The following is a 21,186-nucleotide window of genomic DNA, read 5'->3' on the forward strand; positions in this document are numbered from 1 at the left end:
ATTTTAGATTTATATTAAAATTGTTATTTTATGGAATATTTAAATATAAACAATATAAATCCTTAAATATTACAGGTATTACTTAGTGATGATGATAAGATTTGTGCGAAAAGGCATCTTGTCAATTTATGGAGACGAATTAAAAGCTTAACAACGCCGATTTTATCTGATGATATTAGTTCCGATGAAGTTATTGAACAAGAAGATGATTTAGAGAAATTGATACAACTTAAAGAAAGGCAGGAGAAAATACTTAAAAGAGGGCCAACGATTGCTGAGAAAAGTATTGGAACAATAATTACTGGATTTAGCGATTATAAAAGATTAGATAAGAAGGAAAATATTTTGCATTTTTGGGAGTCTGCTAAGCTGGAACACCCTGAATTATATATTTTATCTAAAATCTTATTTGCTGTTCCTGAAACCCAAGTAAATTTATCATATTTTCACATATAAATACATTTAACATAGGTTAGCGTTGAAAGATCTTTTTCACATTTGAAATTCATTCTTTCACCACATAGATCGAGGATGAGTGAACAACTCTTGGAAGATATTATGCTAATACGTCTAAATAAAATTTTAAAATTGATACATGACTATATGCTTTGTATTTTTAACTATATTTGCATATAAATAAAATAAAAAATTTATTTTTTATATCAAATTTATGTCTAGTTTTTTATTATGATTTAAATATAGAATTTGTTTTATCAACTCAAAAATTCTTGAACCCGAACCAAACCCGGGTTCAAAAATATTTCCCTGAACCGAACCCGAACCGAACCCATCTTTTTTTTATACCCCGAACCGAACCCGAACCGGGGCAAAAATTTTGTCGAGTTCGCATCTAATCATTTTAAAGGGATTGTAGTATTAATAGAAATATTATTACTGGATTTACATTTTTGATAAAATTAATTTAATAGGTTATGTGTTATAATTCGCAATCAATTTTGATGCTTACTAATAATGTATCTTCTTAGATTACCTAAAATACATAATTATTTATATATATTATTATAATTATATAGTATTTGCATGGAATTACTGGATTTAAGTTTGGAGTAATGTTAAATATAAAAAAACAATTAATTCTTTTATTATAAATTAATTTTCATTTTATAATATAAAATTTAAAAAGCAAGTGTAATTCTATAAATATATGTTTAGTCAATAAAATATAGAACATCAAAATATTTATTTACTGTTGGTAGTTTTTATGATTAGACATTAAGATATATAACAACAAAATATTTTTTACTGAAGAAAGAAAGAAACAAACAAACATATTTTTTTGAATATAAACTAGGCTACATTCTGGAGCCGGCTTGAGTAAAGCGATTTTGCATCACAAGTACCGCGAACGAAGGATCGAATTTTTAGGGCGGATGTAAAAATATCGCAATTTTATAATCACTATATTATCACTATTATAAAATTATCACTCTTAGGGGTGCAGTATGATGTAACTTACGATCACAAGAGTGTAGAAGAAGTCACTATGTTAGCTAAATATATTATTTAGAATAAATTAAATTTACCTGAGAAATTATTCCAAGAATAATATTTATTTTTCTGAAATTTGCCTTCTATTATCAAAATCATTCAAATGAAAATTGTATTGCTATCCAAATGTATAAATTATTATATCAAATTTGGAATATAAAGAAGTGGATGGTAAAATAAAATTAATTTCAAAATTTGAAATTACTCTATTATCAAATTGTCAGGTTATTATTATAATGTTTTATATCCACTTTTTACAGATGTTCAGGAGAGCGGTTTAAAAATAATATCGTCTATTTTTAGAAAATAAAAGAGTGGGAACTTTTTTCCATATCTGATGGATAATGCTTAGAAATATATATATATAACTTATCAGAGCATAGCTTACCCTAAAATAATATTATCAGAGAATTTATTTAAATCCATTTTAAAAAATGGGTATAGAACAAAAAATTAACTCTATCTTTTATAATTTAAGTAAAAATATTCCATGTCGAAAAATAGCATTACATAATATAGATTTTTACTTAAAAATATTTTTAATATTTAATTACTTGATTATATATATCTTGTATATACTGAAATATTTTACACCAAATAAAATTCATTTTTGGAGTTTAATTTATTTATTTTTGAGTACAACATATTAATGTTATAAAAAGCATATTAATGTTTTAAAAAAAGCATATTAATGTTTTTAAAAAAGCATATTAATGTTTTAAAAAAGCTTAATTAAGGTTAAACAATGCCAGATTTTTTTTATCCTTTTCTTTTCCAATAGTTTTTTTTATGTCAATTCAGAACAATTTTAATTGTAATATTAATACTATAATTTATTGAATTATCTTATTAATATAAAACAAAATGATAAAAATCACAGAGATTGAAAAATTAATTCATTATTATTATCGTTCATTAAATAAATTTATAATTGGCATTTGATACTGGAAAGTAGTATTTGAGCAATGTTTTGAGATTATCGATCTTAATTTTTTTTATAAAGCAGCTTTTGCAAGGGGTAATAATGGGAATATCATCAGATAAAATACAAATTATTGTGTTCACTTTTTTCTCCTGATGTTTTCAATAAATCCTTGCTAATTATATATCTAATAAATTCCAAAAGGTTATGTTCAATTTTATAAAAAAAATAGTCATTGGGTGGGATTTTTGGTACTGCTAGATAGAAGCATATTAAATCTTAACATTGAATTATAATAAAATCAGTATTACTGATTGCATAAGAGTGTATTCTAAAATAATAATAATAATATAATTTCATATATTTCTGTCAAAGAATAATTTTCATTAAGATAAATGTAAGTTTTTATCCAAATTCAAAATGATATAATTAAATATTTTTATAAAATTCTATATTATATTACGCAAGCCTCGATATTTCTTTATTAAAGGTTCAAACTAGTGTTATTAAACGGCTAAGCCAAGTCGTCTTAGCTACAACTCGAGCCTAGTTTCTAGTCGATAAAACGACTCCAACTCGAGTCGACTCGCTTAGTCTGCTCAATTTTTTTATTTATAAGTAAATTATATTTTTATAAACGCTTAACTCAAATGTGTGGTAACTAAATTGTTAAATTTGAACAAAAATTATAATAAGAATATTTATGTCGTATCTAATAATGGTTATGGACCCGAATTCGGCTTCATGGATTTTAGACTTAATTTGGTGGAAATTTTGATAACATGAACTTATTAAGCCAGATCAGGAGTTGGTTCAAGTCGGGTTAGGAATTAGCTCAAGTCATAACTGCGGGGCCAAGTCAGCTTAGTCCTAAACTTAACCAGTTTTTGAGTAAAATTGATTGAGGCTCAAGCCAGTTAATAAGAGCTGAAATTTATTTGTATGTGATTGAGACATTTTATGAATATAATTATGTAGAATTTTATTTATTTATTTTTAGTAAAATAATTTATTTTATTAATGTTAATATTTTATTATTATAAACGAAAAAATTTTTTTTTTTTTATATTATGAAATATATTTACATTACAAAAATGGATTTATTTATTTGATTTTTTTAAAAAAAAAATATGATATGCCACTATTGTAATATTATTAAGGTTACAATTTATTAGTGATTTTCATGCCTAAAATTTTAAGCACGAAATATTTTTTAAAGTTCAAAAAGATTTTTGAACATATTTTTATTTGTTAATAATTTAAATCTTCTTTGTAAATAAATCTTTTTTTGAGGAATTATTTTGTGAATTTTATTATTAATAAACAATCTTTTAGGTGTGTCTTTTATATTTTTTTTAATCATTTTTGTAAAATTATCTATTTTTTAAGTATATTAAAAGAGGTAGTTTTTCTTAATAACTTTTAAATATTTATAATTTATATTAAACCTATTTAATATTTTAATTATCCGAGTTCAAAATCACTATTTAAACTTTAAAATGCATGTGAAAAATTCAGAGTTGTTAAAAGATACTTTTTAAATGGATCTAGATACAGATACATAGTCTCAAAAGTTATCTAGATACAGATACAGCGTCTAAAAAGTTATCAAGATACAGATACAATTATTAAATGTATCTGTATACATATACATTTTTTATTATGCTCTTATAGGTTTGCATAAACCTAAATTAATATTATATTGTGAAAAGGTCATGGTAAAGCAATAGAACTTGTTGTTGCTTCCTCTTCTTCGTCGATATAGATCTAAATAAATATATAAACTTAAAAATTTAGTTATAAAATAAAATTTACCATTTCCATATTGTAATATTAAAATTTGTATGGTTTATTGATAAACTCGGACATAATATTTAAATTAATGAATATTTATATATATTTTTTGTATATAAGTTTTTTTTAATATTTTATGTATATATAATTCTTTATTATAGTATTAATAAATATTAATATATATATATATTTATTTATTTCATAAGCTCATATGAAATAAGATAAATTTTACAGTCAAATATTTTTATTTATAATAAAAAAAGGGGTATATAAAATGTATCTTAAAAAGTATCTAAAAACAGATACAGATACCTCTAAAAAAATAACTAGATACAGATACCTTTCTAAAAAATCTATCTAGATACAGATACTACATTTTTATATCTAGATACTTTAACAACCCTGGAAAAATTCATCTATCAAAATTTTTTTAAAAAACAAATATGTGGTGAGTAATTTAATACCGTTTTTTAATTTCAAACTATACCTTAGATAATGAAAGACGATTAATTGTGGTTCAAAAAATATAAATTGTGAAAACAAAAAGGTTAAAAGAAAGACAGGTAAATTAATTAATATATAATCTAAGATATTTTATTTATAAAATAATAAAAGATAAACCTGTAGGTCAATCTGTCGATATATGTGAGATCCAATGTATAGATATCTCAGGATGTATTAATTTTTTAAATATAATTAAATATCAAATTTTATATAGGCATGGAATCTGATATCAGTAATCCATATAAAGGTATGAGTTGTATTAGAACAAATTATTTGATGAAATACATTTTAAAATTAATCTTATTTAGATTGTTTGGTTAATGAAGAAAGAAGGCTTATTGATGAGAGGATAATGTAGGGAATGGGTAAATTAATTTATATTTAATATAAAATATTTTATTTATATAATAGAAGTTAAACCTGTGGGTCAATCTGGTAATATATGTGAGATCCAATGTATAGATATCTCAGGATGTATTAATTTTTTAAATATAATTAAATATAAAATTTTATATAGGCATGGAATCTGATAGCAGTAATCCATATAAAGGTATGAGTTGTATTGGAACAAATTACTTTTGATGAAATACATTTTAAAATTAATCTTATTTAGATTGTTTGGTTAATGAAGAAAGAAGGCTTATTGATGAGAGGACTAATGTAGGGACAGTAGAAAAAAAAATAGGTAAATTAATTTATATTTAATATAAGATATATTTATAAAATAATAAAAGCTATACACATAACTCAATCTAAAAGTGACAACCACACAAGTATTTTTTTCATTATAACAATATTTTTCTTCAAATATATAATATTTGCCATAATTTTCATAAAAAAAATATTATTTTAATTTATATATTAATATTTGTTACATTTTTAGAAGAACTTATACAATTATTATTTTTATTTTAACAATATTTTTCTTCAAATATATATTTGTCATAATTTAAAAGCAATGATATTTTAATTCATATATTAATATTTTTACTTTTTCAGAAGAGCTTGATCTGGGTACTAAAACAACTGGACCTATGCAACCAATATTAGGTGCATATCCTTATACTGGATTGGGGAAAGATAGAAGATGTTTTCAACCTCAGTGGTACAAATCCTTTCCTTGGATAGAATATAGCATTACCAGAAACGCTATTTTTTGTTTTCCTTGTCGTAATTTTTCCACACAACCTCAAAAATATTATCTCTTTGATATAGGTTATCAAATATTTCGTAAGGTAAAAGAATTCTTAACAGCTCACGGAGCAACAAATGGTCATGCAACGATGTGATTCTCTGGAACCATTTTAAACAATCTTTAATGGAAGGGACTATTAAAGAAAAATTTGTAGCTCTAACTAAATCAGCAATAATGGAAAGAGGAGAATATTTGAAACGATTATTCAAAATTATAATACTATGTGGTAAGTTAGAACTTCCCCTTAGAGGACATCATGAAAGTAAGACAAGCAATAATCAAGGGAATTATTGTAAAATATTAAACTGTTTGAAAGAGTATGATTCATTTTTAATGGCATATATGCCACCAGGCAATGCTCATTATTGCTCACCTCCATCATAAAATCATATGCTATCTGCAGAGGGAAACATAATCTTAAAGTACATAGCTTCAGAAATAAGGGAGGCAGGTTATTTTGCTATCATGGCTGATCGTGATGTTAGCTCATATGAACAATTTAGTATATGTGTTAGATATGTTGATAAAACAAAAAAACTAAAGGAATCTTTTATATCTTTTGAAAAAGTTGTAGACTTAGATGCAGAATCATTAACAAAGACATTGATATCAACCTTAAATAACAATTCTATAAATGCGATTTGCGTTGCTCAAGCTTATGATGGTGCCAGTGTTATGAAAGGGCATCTTTCAGGAGTCCAGGAAAGATATCGCAAAAATCATAAAATGGCTTTATATGTGCACTGCTATGCACATAAACTCAATCTTGTATTGATCTCAGCATGCAAATATTTACCTCAGCCTATAAAGTTTTTTAATGTATTAGAATCTATTCATGCTTTTTTCTCAATATCTATTATCCATCATAACAAATTTCTTGATTTACAATTAAGATTAGGGCTAAAATCCAAAAATATTGATGCCTTGAGTTCTTCACGTTGGGGATCCCATATTAGAACAATAGAGGCAGTAAAAAACACTTTCCCTGCAATTATTTCTTGTCTAGAAAATATAGAGCATGGTGATATGGTGAAAGCAAATGGAATTTTATATATTCTTTTACAATATGATACAATTATGTGTATGTTTATATTCCAAAAAGTATTATCTATGTGTTCCAATACTTCTATCTTTTTACAAAAATCAGATTCTGACATATCAACAGCATTGGCTCTTATCGAGTCTCTTATCATTTCTTTGTCAAATTTAAGAAATAATTCTTATTTTTCTTCATTATTTACCGAAGTAAATAAATTCTGTAATTTATATAATATAAAAATAACAAATAAAAGTGTCAAGAATGCGTGATTTGACATTGGAATCAAAACCTAAAATAAAAAGAAATATATACTAAAATTATAGTTGAATCCTTTATTAAAGAATAATCAATATAATTAAATCCAAAGTAAAAAACATAATCAAAAATTAATATAAAAAATAAAAATTAAAACGTAAATTTAATTTAAAAATAATAAATTAATCATCATCTTTCTCATCATAATTTCTCCATTATATATCCTTTTTCTTTAATCAACATTTGCATAGTCTCAATTTGTACCGAGATTTAATTCTTTTTTCTTGAGTAGATTTGAATGTCTTTGGGCTTCGTAATTTTGTTTAAAAGTAATTTGTCTGTCTGGCGTTTTTCTTAATCTAGTAAATTTGCATGTTACCACAATTACAACAAAAAGAACAAATATACCTTCTACCATTTTAAATGATTCTATTCAAATAGATGATATTGTTTCTTCTAATTATTCTGAACAAACAGAAACTTTTTATAAGTGTCATGTCTATTATCCAATTTTGGATATTATGATAAATGAATTAAAAAAGAGATTTAGTCAAGAAAACACAGATATATTAATAGCTATAAGTGCTTTATATCCCTCCTCCCCCTAATTTTTAAATAATGATATCATTAAACCATTTATCTTACATTATAATCTTCCTGATCCAATGGAAGAATACGCAATATTAAAGATTTATATTTTAACCTATAATAAAACACATGAACCTATATGCAAATCGATAATAGATGTGTTAAAAATCGTACCCATCGATATATTCTCTCGTATATATAATTGCCTTAAAATTGCGCTAACTATACCTTTTAATTCGTGTTCATGTGAAAGATCGTTTTCAGCTTTAAAACGGGTGAAAACATATATTCTATCGACAATGGGTCAGGAACGATTAAATTCGTTGGCTCTATTGAGCATTGAAAAAAATGTTATTAATAACATTCCTATAGATCACATTATAAATGAATATGCAACAATGACTAACCGTGGTAGATAACTTATTTTATCAGATAATTTAACCTTATAATTTATATTATAAAACGTAATTTTAGGCATCAGTATAAGCGAGTAAATATATCGTTTAATATTTATTTTATAATTTTTTTTATCATTTCTAAAATTAGCTTAAAGATATGGCACTTATAAAAAATTTCTTTTTGAGATATATATTGACAATACAATAATATATAAGATCTTAATTGCCTTCATCATATCAGTCTTATTTTTTAGCTACTATATAATTCATTTCTAATTTGGCATCCTTACCATGTAAACAACTATAAGCTTCAATATATTTGCTTAATTTCTTCTAAAGATTTTTAGTGTTTTTGTTTTATCAAATCTAACCTTATAAATTCTGATATGAGTTAACATCGTGAGTGTCATGGCTATGACTGTAAATTAACCAGCATCTATAACTTGTGTGGCTATGTAATTTAAGATTATTACTACAGCTGCTGATATGCAATAATGGTCAACTGTGTAGTCATTTATATATCATTAAAAATGGAAGATAATCTTTTAAAAATTTAATATCTCACATTAATTTTCTCGATTACTTATCTAGCTTCCATCATGTCATCTAAAAGGAAGCTCTAACTACCATAAAGTTTTATGATTTGGATTGGTCATTTATATTCTCTTCTTCAACAATTGTTAATTTGGTAAGGCCTATAAATTTTTTCTTATTAGTCCATTCTATAAAACATTGTCTAAAATGGAAACAGAGAGTTATATTAGTTTCATGACCTTTTGTCAATGTAAGTTTTAAGAATTATATAGCTTTATGTGGTTTTTAAAAACCATTATCAATTGAGGCATATTTATTAATCAACCTTTTTTATCAATTGTAATTCTTTAGACGACATATTTTTATATCAGTGAAAATATTTTATACTCTAATAAATAGATTTTGTATTAAAAAATATTATTTTTAGAAATGTCTTGTATTGTTTTATTTATATGCCAGTTTATTTTGTATGCATAATATAATAAATGACAAAATATAAAATTCAGAAGTAATTTTCAGAGAGCTAATTTAAAAAAACTATAATATAGTAATATTAAACCCGGCCGAAGGCCGGGCAAAAGTGGTCTGAAGGCCCGCAAATTATGGGGTATGGGGGGCTTCGTCCCCCATAAAATTTTTTTTAGTTGAGCCCCCTGAGATTGTAAAGACTAGCGACGCCCCTGGTTATTTTTTAAGATTTTTGAAATTTTTTGACGCTTATGGGCAAAAATATAGATTGCTAACATGTTAAATTAAAATTTAGGGTAGATTTACCATAGAAAAGTGACAATAGTCACAATTGTCAGTTTTCTATGGTATATCTTCACTGAAGTTTTTTAAGACATTAGCAATACTTATTTTAGCCCATTTACACCAAAAAAAATTAAAAAATCAAAAATTTATGATAATTGTCATTTCTATGCTAAATCTTCACCAAATTTTTAATTTAACATGAACCCACTTGAGTCAAAAAATATAAAAAAATTTAAAAATAACGCTTATGACAATTGTCACTTTTCCATGGTACATCTTCATAAAATTTTAATTTAACATGTTTAAGACCATTTACGCCAAAAAAATTAAAAAAACTTTAACAATAATGATTATGACAATTGTCACTTATCTAGGGTACATCTTTACTGAAATTTTATTTTCACATGTTAGCAATACTTATTTTAGTCTATAAAAAAATTTAAAAAACATTAAAATAACGATTATGACAATTGTCACTTCTCCGTAGTACACTTCCCTAAATTTTTAATTCAACATGTTAGCAATACTTATATTAGCCCATTAATGTTATAAAAATTTTAAAAACTTTAACAATAACTATTATGTCAATTGTCACTTTTATATGGTACATCATAATTGAAATTTTAATTTAACATGTTAAAGATACATCTTTTTGCTCATTAGCGTCTCAAAAAATCTAATATGTTTAAAAATACCTATTATGATAATTATCATTTTTCCAAGGTACATCTTTATTGAATTTATAATTTAACATCTTTACAATATAAATTATATTTTAACCCTTTTGTGTCAAAAAGATTTTTAAAATCTTAAAAAATAACGAATATGACAATTGTCACATTAAAATATTATCATATAAAAATAGGTTAAAAATATTTAAAAATTATTTAGAAAAACCATCTCTTTTAATATTCTTAAAAAATAGATAATTTTACAAAAATGATAAAAAAAACTATAAAAGATTTCATCTAAAAGATTATTTATTTTAAAATTCACAAAAGAAATCCTCAAAAAAGAGTTTACAAAGAAAATTTAAAATTTTTATCAAATCAAAATATGTTTCAAAAATCTTTTTGAACTTAAAAAAATATTTTTGCTTAAAATTTTGGGCGTGAAAATCACTAATAAATTGTAACCTTAATGATATGATTACTTTAGTAGCTAATCATATTTTTTTTAAAAAAATAATCCTATGTTCAATCATACACCATTGAACTTCTTAACACATCTCGGATCTCCAGTGGGTAAAGACGAGTCCTTTGTCAAGTTCTTCGCCGACACTCTACTAGAGATATCCCTTATGCGCGATACACTATTTCGCCTCCCAGCCCACCAAGCGTTCTTTCTATTAAAGAACTACCTCCTAATCCCAAAAATTCTATATACACTCTGATCGTCACATATCTTCCAATACGACGTCAACCTCGCTGCACATGAGCTAGAGATTAAACACCTCACAGAAGATATACTCAATCTCAAATTCGGAGACCTATCTTGGCTACAAGCTACCTTGCCAACCAAATCCGGCGGCATTGGCATACGATCGCCTTCCCTACTATCTGTTAGTGCGTTCATATCCTCTCGCCTGTCCTGCGAGCCCATTATACACGCACTCACAAAACATCCTGACCCTTTACTTCCCCAGGCAATTGATCTATGGAAATCTCTTTCATTAGTCGTTCCTCCCTCATCGACACTGCAGAAGGACTGGGATAAGCCTCTAGTTGGCAACTCCGTTGCATACCTTAAATCGAGGAGCCAACCCGAGAACCATTCTCTACTCTTCTCCATTTCCGCAGACAGCGGGTATGAATTTCTCGAAGCTTTTCCATCGCGAAATCTTGACCAGCTCCTAAGCAATGATGAGCTACGTCACGCCATCGGTCTAAGACTTAATTGCGATATGATAATACCCTATCACTGCATCCTTTGTCAAACGCCGGCCAACTCCAAAGGCCGTCACTCTTTACACTGCAAGCGCTGTAGAGGCAGATTCATTAGACATTCAAAATGCAATGATACTATTGCCAGGGCCCTAAAATCTGCCGGTATATCATCAACCCTCGAACCTACTGGCCTCTACAATTCTGATGGTAAGCGTCCCGATGGCTCTACCATGATCCCTTGGAAGAGGGGGGAATTCCTAACCTGGGATTTCTCATGCATCGATCCCCTTGCCCCTTCCAATATAAATAGAGATGCTCTAGTAGACGCCGAGACGAATAAACTCGCTAAGTATTCGCCATCGCTTCCGGCCAATTACACATTCCTACCACTAATCGCCACGACTCTAACGTCGTTCGGCTCTCATGCCCTGGCCTTCTTTAAAGAGCTGGGGAAACGGATCTCTACTAGGACCGAAGATCCCAACGAGGGTTACTACCTACGCCAAAGATTAGCCCTCAATATAATAAAATCCAATTACCTCAGCTTCATATTCTCAATGACTGATACCCCCTAATCACAGAATCGGCGATGAGAAGAGCAATTAAGAACAAGAGAGGGATATTCAAATGGAAGTCAACAAAAGAACCAAACCCTAATCACAGAATCGGCGATGAGAAAAGCAATTAAGAACAAGAGAGGAATATTCAGATGGAAGAAGAAAAACTGAAGGGCAAACTATGAAAACTCATAATTCTTTTAAATCATATGCTCAATTTATTATATTAATATACTATATATTTATTTATATTATTTAAATATATTATTATTTATCCTTAAAAGATATACTAACAAATGTGATTATTTTTTAAATTGACATATTAATGAAATTTAATATAATATTGATCGTTATTATATCATACATTTTATATTACGCTTTATATAAATTATAATAAATTAATAATGTATTTAATAAATAAATCTATTTTTGTAATATAAACATATTTCATAATATAAATAAAATATAAAAATTTTTTTTTTTGATAATAATAAAATATTAATATTAACATTAAATATAAATAAAATAAATAAATAAAATTTTACATAATTTATATTCTTAAAATGTCTGAATTACATATAAATAAATTTCAGCTCTAAATTGAACTCGAGCTACCTTCTGAACAGACTTGTGTCAAATTCTGAGCCAACTCCTCACCCGACTCATATGTCTCAATGAACTGGCTTGCGCCTCAATCAATTTTTCAACTCAAAAAACTGGCTAAGTTTAGGACTAAGCTGACTTGGATCAGCAGTTTAAAAACACTAATTACAAATAAAATATTGGCTAAAAAGTCGGCTTAAGCTAATTCCTAAGCCGACTTGAGCAAACTCCTGATCCGGTTTATTAAGTTCATGATATCAAAATTTCCACCAATTTCAGTCTAAAATCCATATAGCCAAATTCGGGTCCAAAACCATTATTAGCTATGACATAAATATTTCAATTATAATTTTTGTTCAAATTTAACAATTTAGTTACTACACATACACATTTGAGTTATCTGTTTATAAAAATATAATTTACTTATAATTAAAAAAATTGAGCAGACCAAGCGAGTCGACTAAACAAGCAGACAAAGAATGCCGACTAAGTGAGCCAACTAAGTGAACTGACTAAGTGAGCTAACTAAGCAGGCCGACTAAGTGAGCAACCGACTAAACGAGTAGGCTCATGCGGCTCCTTGATCGGCTGAGTCGGAGCCGTTTCTTACGACTACGACTCGAGTAGCTAGTCGTAAGAACTCGACTTTTTATCGACACTAGTTCAAACTATTCTGCCATCTATGGGCTAAGTCTTCAGGCTTGCTTAGTATTTTTAGGCTGGGTTAGCCTTTTTTTTAAAATCGAGTCGATACATAAATTATTTAATTACCAATTTTTATTTTATTAAAATGATAAATATTATAGTTACATAATAACATATGTAGTTGCATAAGAATGTATTGTTTTTTTTTTCATTAATATTGAATATAAGTTGTTAGAATTTACAAATTCAAATGATATAATTAAATTTTTTTTTACAAAAAATTCCATTATTAAGTATGTTTCATTAAAATTATCATTATTGTAATTATACAAATACCCTATGTAGTAGTGTTGTTAAATGGCTCATTTTGAGCCGATTTTTAAAAACGGCTAACTCAATATTTTAGACAGAAAAATATTGCCTAGGCCTCGAGATTTCATTAATAGATGTCTAAACCTTTGGGTCATCGATGAGAAAAATCTTTAGGCTTGCATAATATTTTTTCTGAATAAAATATTGAGTTATACGTTTTTAAAAATGAGCTCAAATCGAGCCGTTTAACAACACATATGTAGTTGCATTTAAGAACTTAACGTTAATTAATCTCTTTCATTAATATTGATTAAATAAGAATGGCATTTAAAATAATTGAATAAATAAAATTCCACATTTTGCTGCTAAAGAATAATTTTTAGTAATGTAAGTTTTTTTAATTTTATCATTTTTGGAAAACTCCAGTGCACCCTCAAAATCAGCTGCATTCATTCGTAAAGGCATGGTGAGAAAGAATTGTCACAATATTTTTATTAAAATTTTAAAATAGATTCGTTTTATTTTAATCCAGAATAGAGCTGGCAAAACAAGGTTAGCAAAATGGTTTATGAATTTTGATGATGATGAAAAGCAAAAGCTAATTGAAGAAGTTCATGCTGTGGTCACAGTGCGTGATGCCAAACATACAAATTTTGTGGAAGTTTAATACTAACTTATAAATTTTATATATAGATATAATGTAGTTTCGAAATTTTAAAATTGTATATAGAAGATATGCAGGATTATATTTTTGTATATGTGTTGATATAACTGATAATAGTTTATTCTACCTTGAAGCTATACATAATTTTGTGGAAGTTCTCAATGAGTATTTTCACAATGTTTGTGAACTAGATCTTGTATTTAATTTTTATAAAGTAATGTTTTATAATATATATATAATTCTGAAATTATAGGTCTATACTGTTGTTGATGAAATGTTTATGGCTGGTGAAATAAGAGAGACCAGCCAAACAAAAGTATTAAAACAACTATTGATGCTTAATTCATTGGAATGAAATTTAAATAAATTAATCATATTTTATTATTTTACACAAATATATTTCCTGGCCTACATTCAAAATTATATTTATATTTATCATGTTTTGATAACTAACTTTTAAATTAATTTTTGTAAATGGTTTTATTCAGTGGATTTTATATATTTAAAAAATTTGAAGCTATTGCAAATTATCTATTTGGTGAGTATATTAAAAAGCCTAATTTGAGTTGATTTTTAAAAATTATTAAGATTTTAGTCAAAATAATATTTTATAAGCTTCAAGATTTGCAAATAAGGCCCAAATCATTTCTGCCATCTATGAGAATAATATCCAGACTTAGATATTATTTTGGCCAAAATATTTAAAAATTGGACTTTTTAACTCTAGGTTTAGGTATTGGGTAGTTATTGGGCTATCATCTATAATATAATTTAACCCTAAGATAATCAAAGAAGTTTGCATCACAAAAATTGGGCATGACTAAAATACGCGTCCCCGAAAACTACACGTCCCCGGTCAAAGAGGTTTAATTTATATAATATTAATATAAAATCTTATTAGCTTCATAAAATAAGTTAAAAAATGTTTTTTATAATTTTTAAAAAAAATGATATCTTAGTAAAATTTTAAAAAATTTATTTTTTTTAAAAAAAAACTACGCGTCCCCGGTCAAGATACAATTTTTTTTTAATAGTAAAAGTAGATTCATATTTAGCTCATTAAATGAATATAGAAAATGTTTTTTATGATTTAAATAAAATGTGTTAATTTAGTAAAATTTTTAAAAATTAATTTTTTTAAAAAAAAACTACGCATCCCCGGTTAAGATACAATTTTTTTTAATAATAAAAGTTGATTCATATTTAGCTCATTAAATGAATATAGAAAATGTTTTTTATGATTTAAATAAAATGTGTTAACTTAGTAAAATTTTTAAAAATTTATTTTTTTAAAAAAAAACTACGCGTCCCCGGTCAAGATACAATTTTTTTTAATAATAAAAGTAGATTCATATTTAGCTCATTAAATGAATATAGAAAATGTTTTTTATGATTTAAATAAAATGTGTTAACTTAGTAAAATTTTATAAAAACTAATTTTTTACATGAAAAAACTACGCGTCCCCTATCAAGATACAGTTTTTTTTAGAAAATAAAAGCAGATTCATATTTAGCTCATTAAATGGATACAGAAAATGTTTTTTTTGATTTAAAAAAGAAGTGTTAACTTGGTAAAATTTTGAAAAAACACTCATTTTTTTCATTTTTTGACTAAACTACGCGTCCCCGGTCAAGATAGATTATTTTTATAAAAATAAATATAGAATCGTGTATAGTTTTTCAAGGAGATTCCGAAAATGGTATTAAGAATTATTTTTTTTAAAAAAATTAATTTTCGAAAATTTTTTTTTTGACTAAACTACGCGTCCCCGGTCAAGATACTATTTTTTTAAAAAAATAAAAGCAGGTTCATGTTTAGCTTATTAATTGAATATAGAAAATAATTTTTATCATTTAAAAATAATGTGTTAACTTAGTAAAATTTTTAAAAATTTATTTTTTTAAAAAAAAAACTACGCTCCCTACGCGTCCTTGGTCAAGATACAGTTTTTTTAAAAAAATAAAAACAGATTCATATTTAGCTCATTAAATGGATACAGAAAATGTTTTATTTGATTTTAAAAAAAAGTGGTAACTTAGTAAAATTTTGAAAAAACACTTTTTTTTTTCATTTTTACTTTTTTTTAAAAATAAAATAAAACATTTTCTGTGTCCATTTAATGAGCTAAATATGAATCTGCTTTTATTTTTTTAAAAAAACTGTATCTTGACCGGGGACGCGTAGTTTTTTTTTAAAAAAAAATAAATTTTTAAAAATTTTACTAAGTTAACACATTTTATTTAAATCATAAAAAACATTTTCTATATTCATTAATGAGCTAAATATGAATCTACTTTTATTATTAAAAAAAATTGTATCTTGACCGGGGACGCGTAGTTTTTTTTTTAAAAAAATTAATTTTTTAAAATTTTACTAAGATATCATTTTTTTTTTAAATCATAAAAAACATTTTTTAACTTATTTTATGAAGCTAAATAAGATTTTATATTAATATTATATAAATTAAACCTCTTTGACCGGGGACGCGTAGTTTTCGGGGACGCGTATTTTAGTCACCCCAAAAATTGGTCCCTCAGAGATCAAACAAAAAAAAACATAATGTCTTAATAACTACCCACTTTCCAAATAAATATACATTTAACCTACCTCTCTAAATGCCACCAAATGCACATATATGGTATATAGCTCTTAGATGTTAATTATTTACAAATACCTTAATAAAGGCCTTTTACAGAAATGTGCAGATGATTAATATTGTGACCTAATGCTCACAGTAATAGTCAGTATCAATATATTAGCTAATACTTTCAATCTAAACTGATACCACATTCAATACCCAAAAATGATAATTGTGCTCTCAAATTAAATTGTTTTTAGCCATCATTAAGCCACAAATTGATAAATAAATTTTAATCTACAAATTTCTGAACTGAATATATTATTAAACCCTTCAATACTTTGGTAAGGTATATGAAACCCCAGGCATGCTAGAAATCATATTGCATAAAAACAGTTAAATATTTTTATCTGAATAGCTTCATCAAATATATCTTAGAATCTATATTCCAAATTTCATACATTTCGGTTGAGTAGTTTTTAAAATATAAACATTTTGTGACTGATTGGGGTTTGTGAGACCCCACCAGAGTAAATTTGTATGTTCTATATTTTTTTATATTTGAATGTATTAGTGTAATTTTTTTTTATATTGAAGAATAAAGATCCATGTTATGAATTATCATGATTATATGATATATAAGTTAATTTTTTCATTTAATATTTTAAATTTAAAAAAAGTTAGCTTTTTTTAGAAAATTTTGGGACAAATTATATTACTTCTCATCATTTTTAATTTAATTTAAACTTAAGAAATAAAAATAAATAATTATTTTATCAGGTTTAAGGTTAGTTCTATCTTATTATCCAAATATTAAATCTAAATAATGAATATAACTGGAGATATATGCATTTGAAATTGGGGTCTATTAAACCCCACCCGAGTATTAACTTGATTTTTGTCACCGGATTATTGAAGGGTTAATTATAAATGTTAAAAATAATAATATTAGTGAATTTTTTTTTTCAATAAACAAACACTACATATAATATATTTTATGGGGGTTGATGGTGATCAATGGTATCATTGCATAGAAGTTAGTGGGGGTAGAACTTGCTTGTGGTTTTTTTGATAAGATTTTTGGCTCAGCTCATAAATTTTTTTGTCCAGCCCACCCCATAATAATTTTGTACTAATTGTCTGGCCTACCTATAATTTTTTTATGAAGTAAGAAAGACATAAATACCTAATTCTAGGTTTCTTTTTTTGAGAACTTTAGGCATGCTAAAAAAATTGTCACAAGTTGTCAAGCTGGGTCCAAGAAATTTATTTAAGATCAGGTTACGCTAACCTCTATACTGCACCTCTAACCTTCTAAATTATATAAAAGGTATAATAAGGGAATTTAAAATTCTTTAATCCATATATTATAATGTTTTATTAAATACAGTTTATACATTCAAAGATGATTACAGTACTATAAAAAGTAATTTCCTAAAAATCAATTTAAATTCACTCTTCCTCAGATGAACTATCTGACTCATCCTTTTCCTCATCACCCTTTTTATCAACTTCTAACTTTTCTGCCTGTTTACCCTTAATATCTTTATCAATCTTGAGTAATTCGGCAGGCTTTGGTTTTACCTCAAATTTGACATCACTCTCAGCTGGTTTTATATACGTGGATTTTTTATCATCTTTTGACTCAGCATAATATGTATCTTCATTATCCTTTTCATAATCGACGTAATCGCTTTTACCTAACTTTGAATAATCGAATAAATGAGATGCTGCTCGGGGCAGATTTTCATTCTCTTCATATTCTTGCATGTAATTTTCACTCACTTCTACTTTTTGTGGTACATAGTCTTGTAAATATGCTGAGCTCGATTGAGGTGTTTCCTCATATTGATTTGTGAAATCGAGTACACCAGATTTATTTTCTTTTGTATCACTTCTGCTCTCGGCTTCTAACCTGGACAAAATATTTGGGCCAATGTCCGAATATCTCCTAACCAAAACTGAAAAGGTAGTGTCATCTATCAGTTTATCATCCCTGAGTGCTTGAATTTTTGTTAGGATTCTCTTTCCCAATACCCTATCATAAACTGCTGTAATCACTGGTGCAGCCATGGAAGGTAAATCGTACAATGGTTCTTTACGAATTTCTTCAAAAAATACTTGGAAAGACATACTATGTTCATCGGTATCGAATTCATGAATTATTGCTTTTTTGTTTTTATCAGATTTTATATCGCCACCTTTGTATTCTTGTATCAAATTGAATTTTTTATAGTCGAATTTTGGCGTGTAATCGGGTATTTCTACGGATTTCAATGCTTTTGTCAGAGCCAGTTTTTCATTTTCGTAATTTTTCTCAACTTGTTCCACCTTATCCGTTGTCATTATCATTCTAAGTAACAAATATAGCGTTGTCAGAAATAAGAGTACTATCGACGGTGTACCCAGTCCGATGATTAAATTGAAATACTGAGGTCCAGAATCGATACGAATTTTTTGGCATACGTCTATCACCTTCTCGGTATCCAAAGGAAGAAAAGAAAAGTTTAGAATTTGAGCTTTTAACGTGGTTTCTAATCCTAAAATTAGATCTTTGCTATAGGGATAATGATAGTGAAGTCCATTTTTATAAATGTATATAGATTTCGGACTGCAATACCCATTATCGATTTTTGCTTTATTATCCCTCATCCAATGCATTAACGGTTGTAGATCGCAGTCACACAACCAAGGATTATCGTTCAGGTATAAAAATTGTAAACTCTCCATATTTTGGAATATTTTTGGATTTAAAATTTCGAATTGATTGAAGGAAATATCTAAAATTTCCAACTCTTTTAAATTGACAAATGCGGAATCATCTATCCAATACAAATGGTTATGGGATATGTTTATTATTTTTACTTGGGATATGTTATCGAAGATGTTCTCCTTCAGTACCCTTATATTGTTATGATTTAAGTATAGAGCGTGGATATTTAAATTATTTTCGAATAATATAGCCTTTAATACAGATAGTTTTTGTTCGCTTAAATTCAAATGACTAGAATTTGCCGTAAAATTTCTTATCATCTACAATGTTTAAATAAGTAATCTAGCATTTCACATGCTTCAAGTCAAATGTGATAAGGATATTCCGAATATACTCTTGGAAATAATAGATAAAATTATGTGACTAAGATATAATATTAAGATTTGAAAATTTAGAATTGTCAATTAATTCTAAAATAATAATTACATTAATTTTATTATCAAGCTTATTTTTCTAATTTAATTTTTGTTCTCTTGTAAGAATTGTTCAATTTCTTTTAACGTTTAAAAAAAATCAATCATAAGTTAACCAGAGACGTAACTTGTCCTATTGTAGCTAGAGATGCCATTGAGTAAAGACTGCAGATACAATATGATTAAAATGCCTATATTAATGCAACCATTATTTGCATGCCTTTATATTTATATTATTTGAATAATAGTTTTTTACGTTATAATTTTTTTTAAATATACTTTAATTTTAATTTAATAATATTTTTATTCTATATTATATCAACCAAAAAAACTAGATTCTCAACTCCACCCCCTTTGATTTTTTATCAAATTTATATATTGGTAGTTTATATTAGCGATGTGTTTTTTTTTCCGAAAATGTATTATTTTTTCAACTTTAAATCGTTTTTTGAGCTCCTTTTTTTTTAAATTTTGATTTTACGGGAAATGTATATTCCAGCATGTTTATAATACATATTTTATAAATTGTAGATAATTTTACCTATAACTTTTGAGTCATTTATAATTTATATGGAAAATCAATGGAAAAACTAATATAATTTATATTAAGTTCAAAAGTTCATGACAAAATTATCTGAAATTGATAGGGTGGATATTCCAAAATACATGTCCGGTAAATTAGATTTTTAAATTAAAAAAAACCCCGCTCAAATGATTTAAAGTTGAAAAAGTAACACAATGCCGGAAAAACACATTGACCCCAACATATACATTAATTAAAAAATATGTAAAATTTTACTTTTCAAATCGGCTTACTTCGTGAGATATGGCAATCTTTAGAAACGCTAAACTCGAAATTCCCTAATACACTATATTTAATTTTAAAAATCTCAAAAAGAAGCTAAATAAAACTTTATTAAAATTTTATTAAATAGCTCAATATTAGCCCTTTAATATAAAATAGAAATATAAAACTGGAAATAGCTATAAAGAGAAAATTGCTCTTTTTTTCTTTTAAATTTTTTTTTACAGATAGACATTATACTCTTTAATATTTGTACAAAATCATCTGGGACGAATATTAGACTAAGAGTTATTGCACTTTAAAAATAAGTTATATTGTTTAAATCCTATATTATACCAAATATGTAGTAATTTATTTTTTTTAAAGAGGTCAATATGCAAAAAAAATAAAATTGAAATCCTAAAAAAAACCCCGACTATTTTGCACTTTTTTGAATATTATAAATAACTGAAAAAAAA

General features: G+C 26.2%; 1 protein-coding gene and 1 long non-coding RNA gene across 2 annotated transcripts; both read left to right on the forward strand.

Annotated features, from left to right (window-relative positions):
• The first annotated feature begins 5,135 nt into the window (after positions 1 to 5,135).
• Positions 5,136 to 5,411, forward strand: LOC135928127 (uncharacterized). The gene is made up of 3 exons (XR_010572244.1): positions 5,136 to 5,203; positions 5,247 to 5,279; positions 5,343 to 5,411. It is a non-coding gene; the product is annotated as an uncharacterized LOC135928127 (long non-coding RNA).
• Positions 5,412 to 13,838: 8,427 nt separating this feature from the next.
• On the forward strand, positions 13,839 to 14,685 carry LOC135928119 (AP-2 complex subunit sigma). The gene is made up of 4 exons (XM_065464477.1): positions 13,839 to 13,960; positions 14,006 to 14,155; positions 14,199 to 14,372; positions 14,412 to 14,685. Exons 1-4 carry the CDS (start codon positions 13,958 to 13,960, stop codon positions 14,511 to 14,513), a joined length of 429 nt encoding a protein of 142 aa, XP_065320549.1. The 5' UTR covers positions 13,839 to 13,957; the 3' UTR covers positions 14,514 to 14,685.
• The last annotated feature ends 6,501 nt before the right edge of the window (positions 14,686 to 21,186 follow it).

Source organism: Gordionus sp. m RMFG-2023, chromosome 4 (assembly GCF_954871325.1).
Source record: "Gordionus sp. m RMFG-2023 chromosome 4, tfGorSpeb1-WG-v2, whole genome shotgun sequence".
In the NCBI taxonomy this organism is placed as follows: domain Eukaryota; kingdom Metazoa; phylum Nematomorpha; class Gordioida; order Chordodea; family Parachordodidae; genus Gordionus; species Gordionus sp. m RMFG-2023.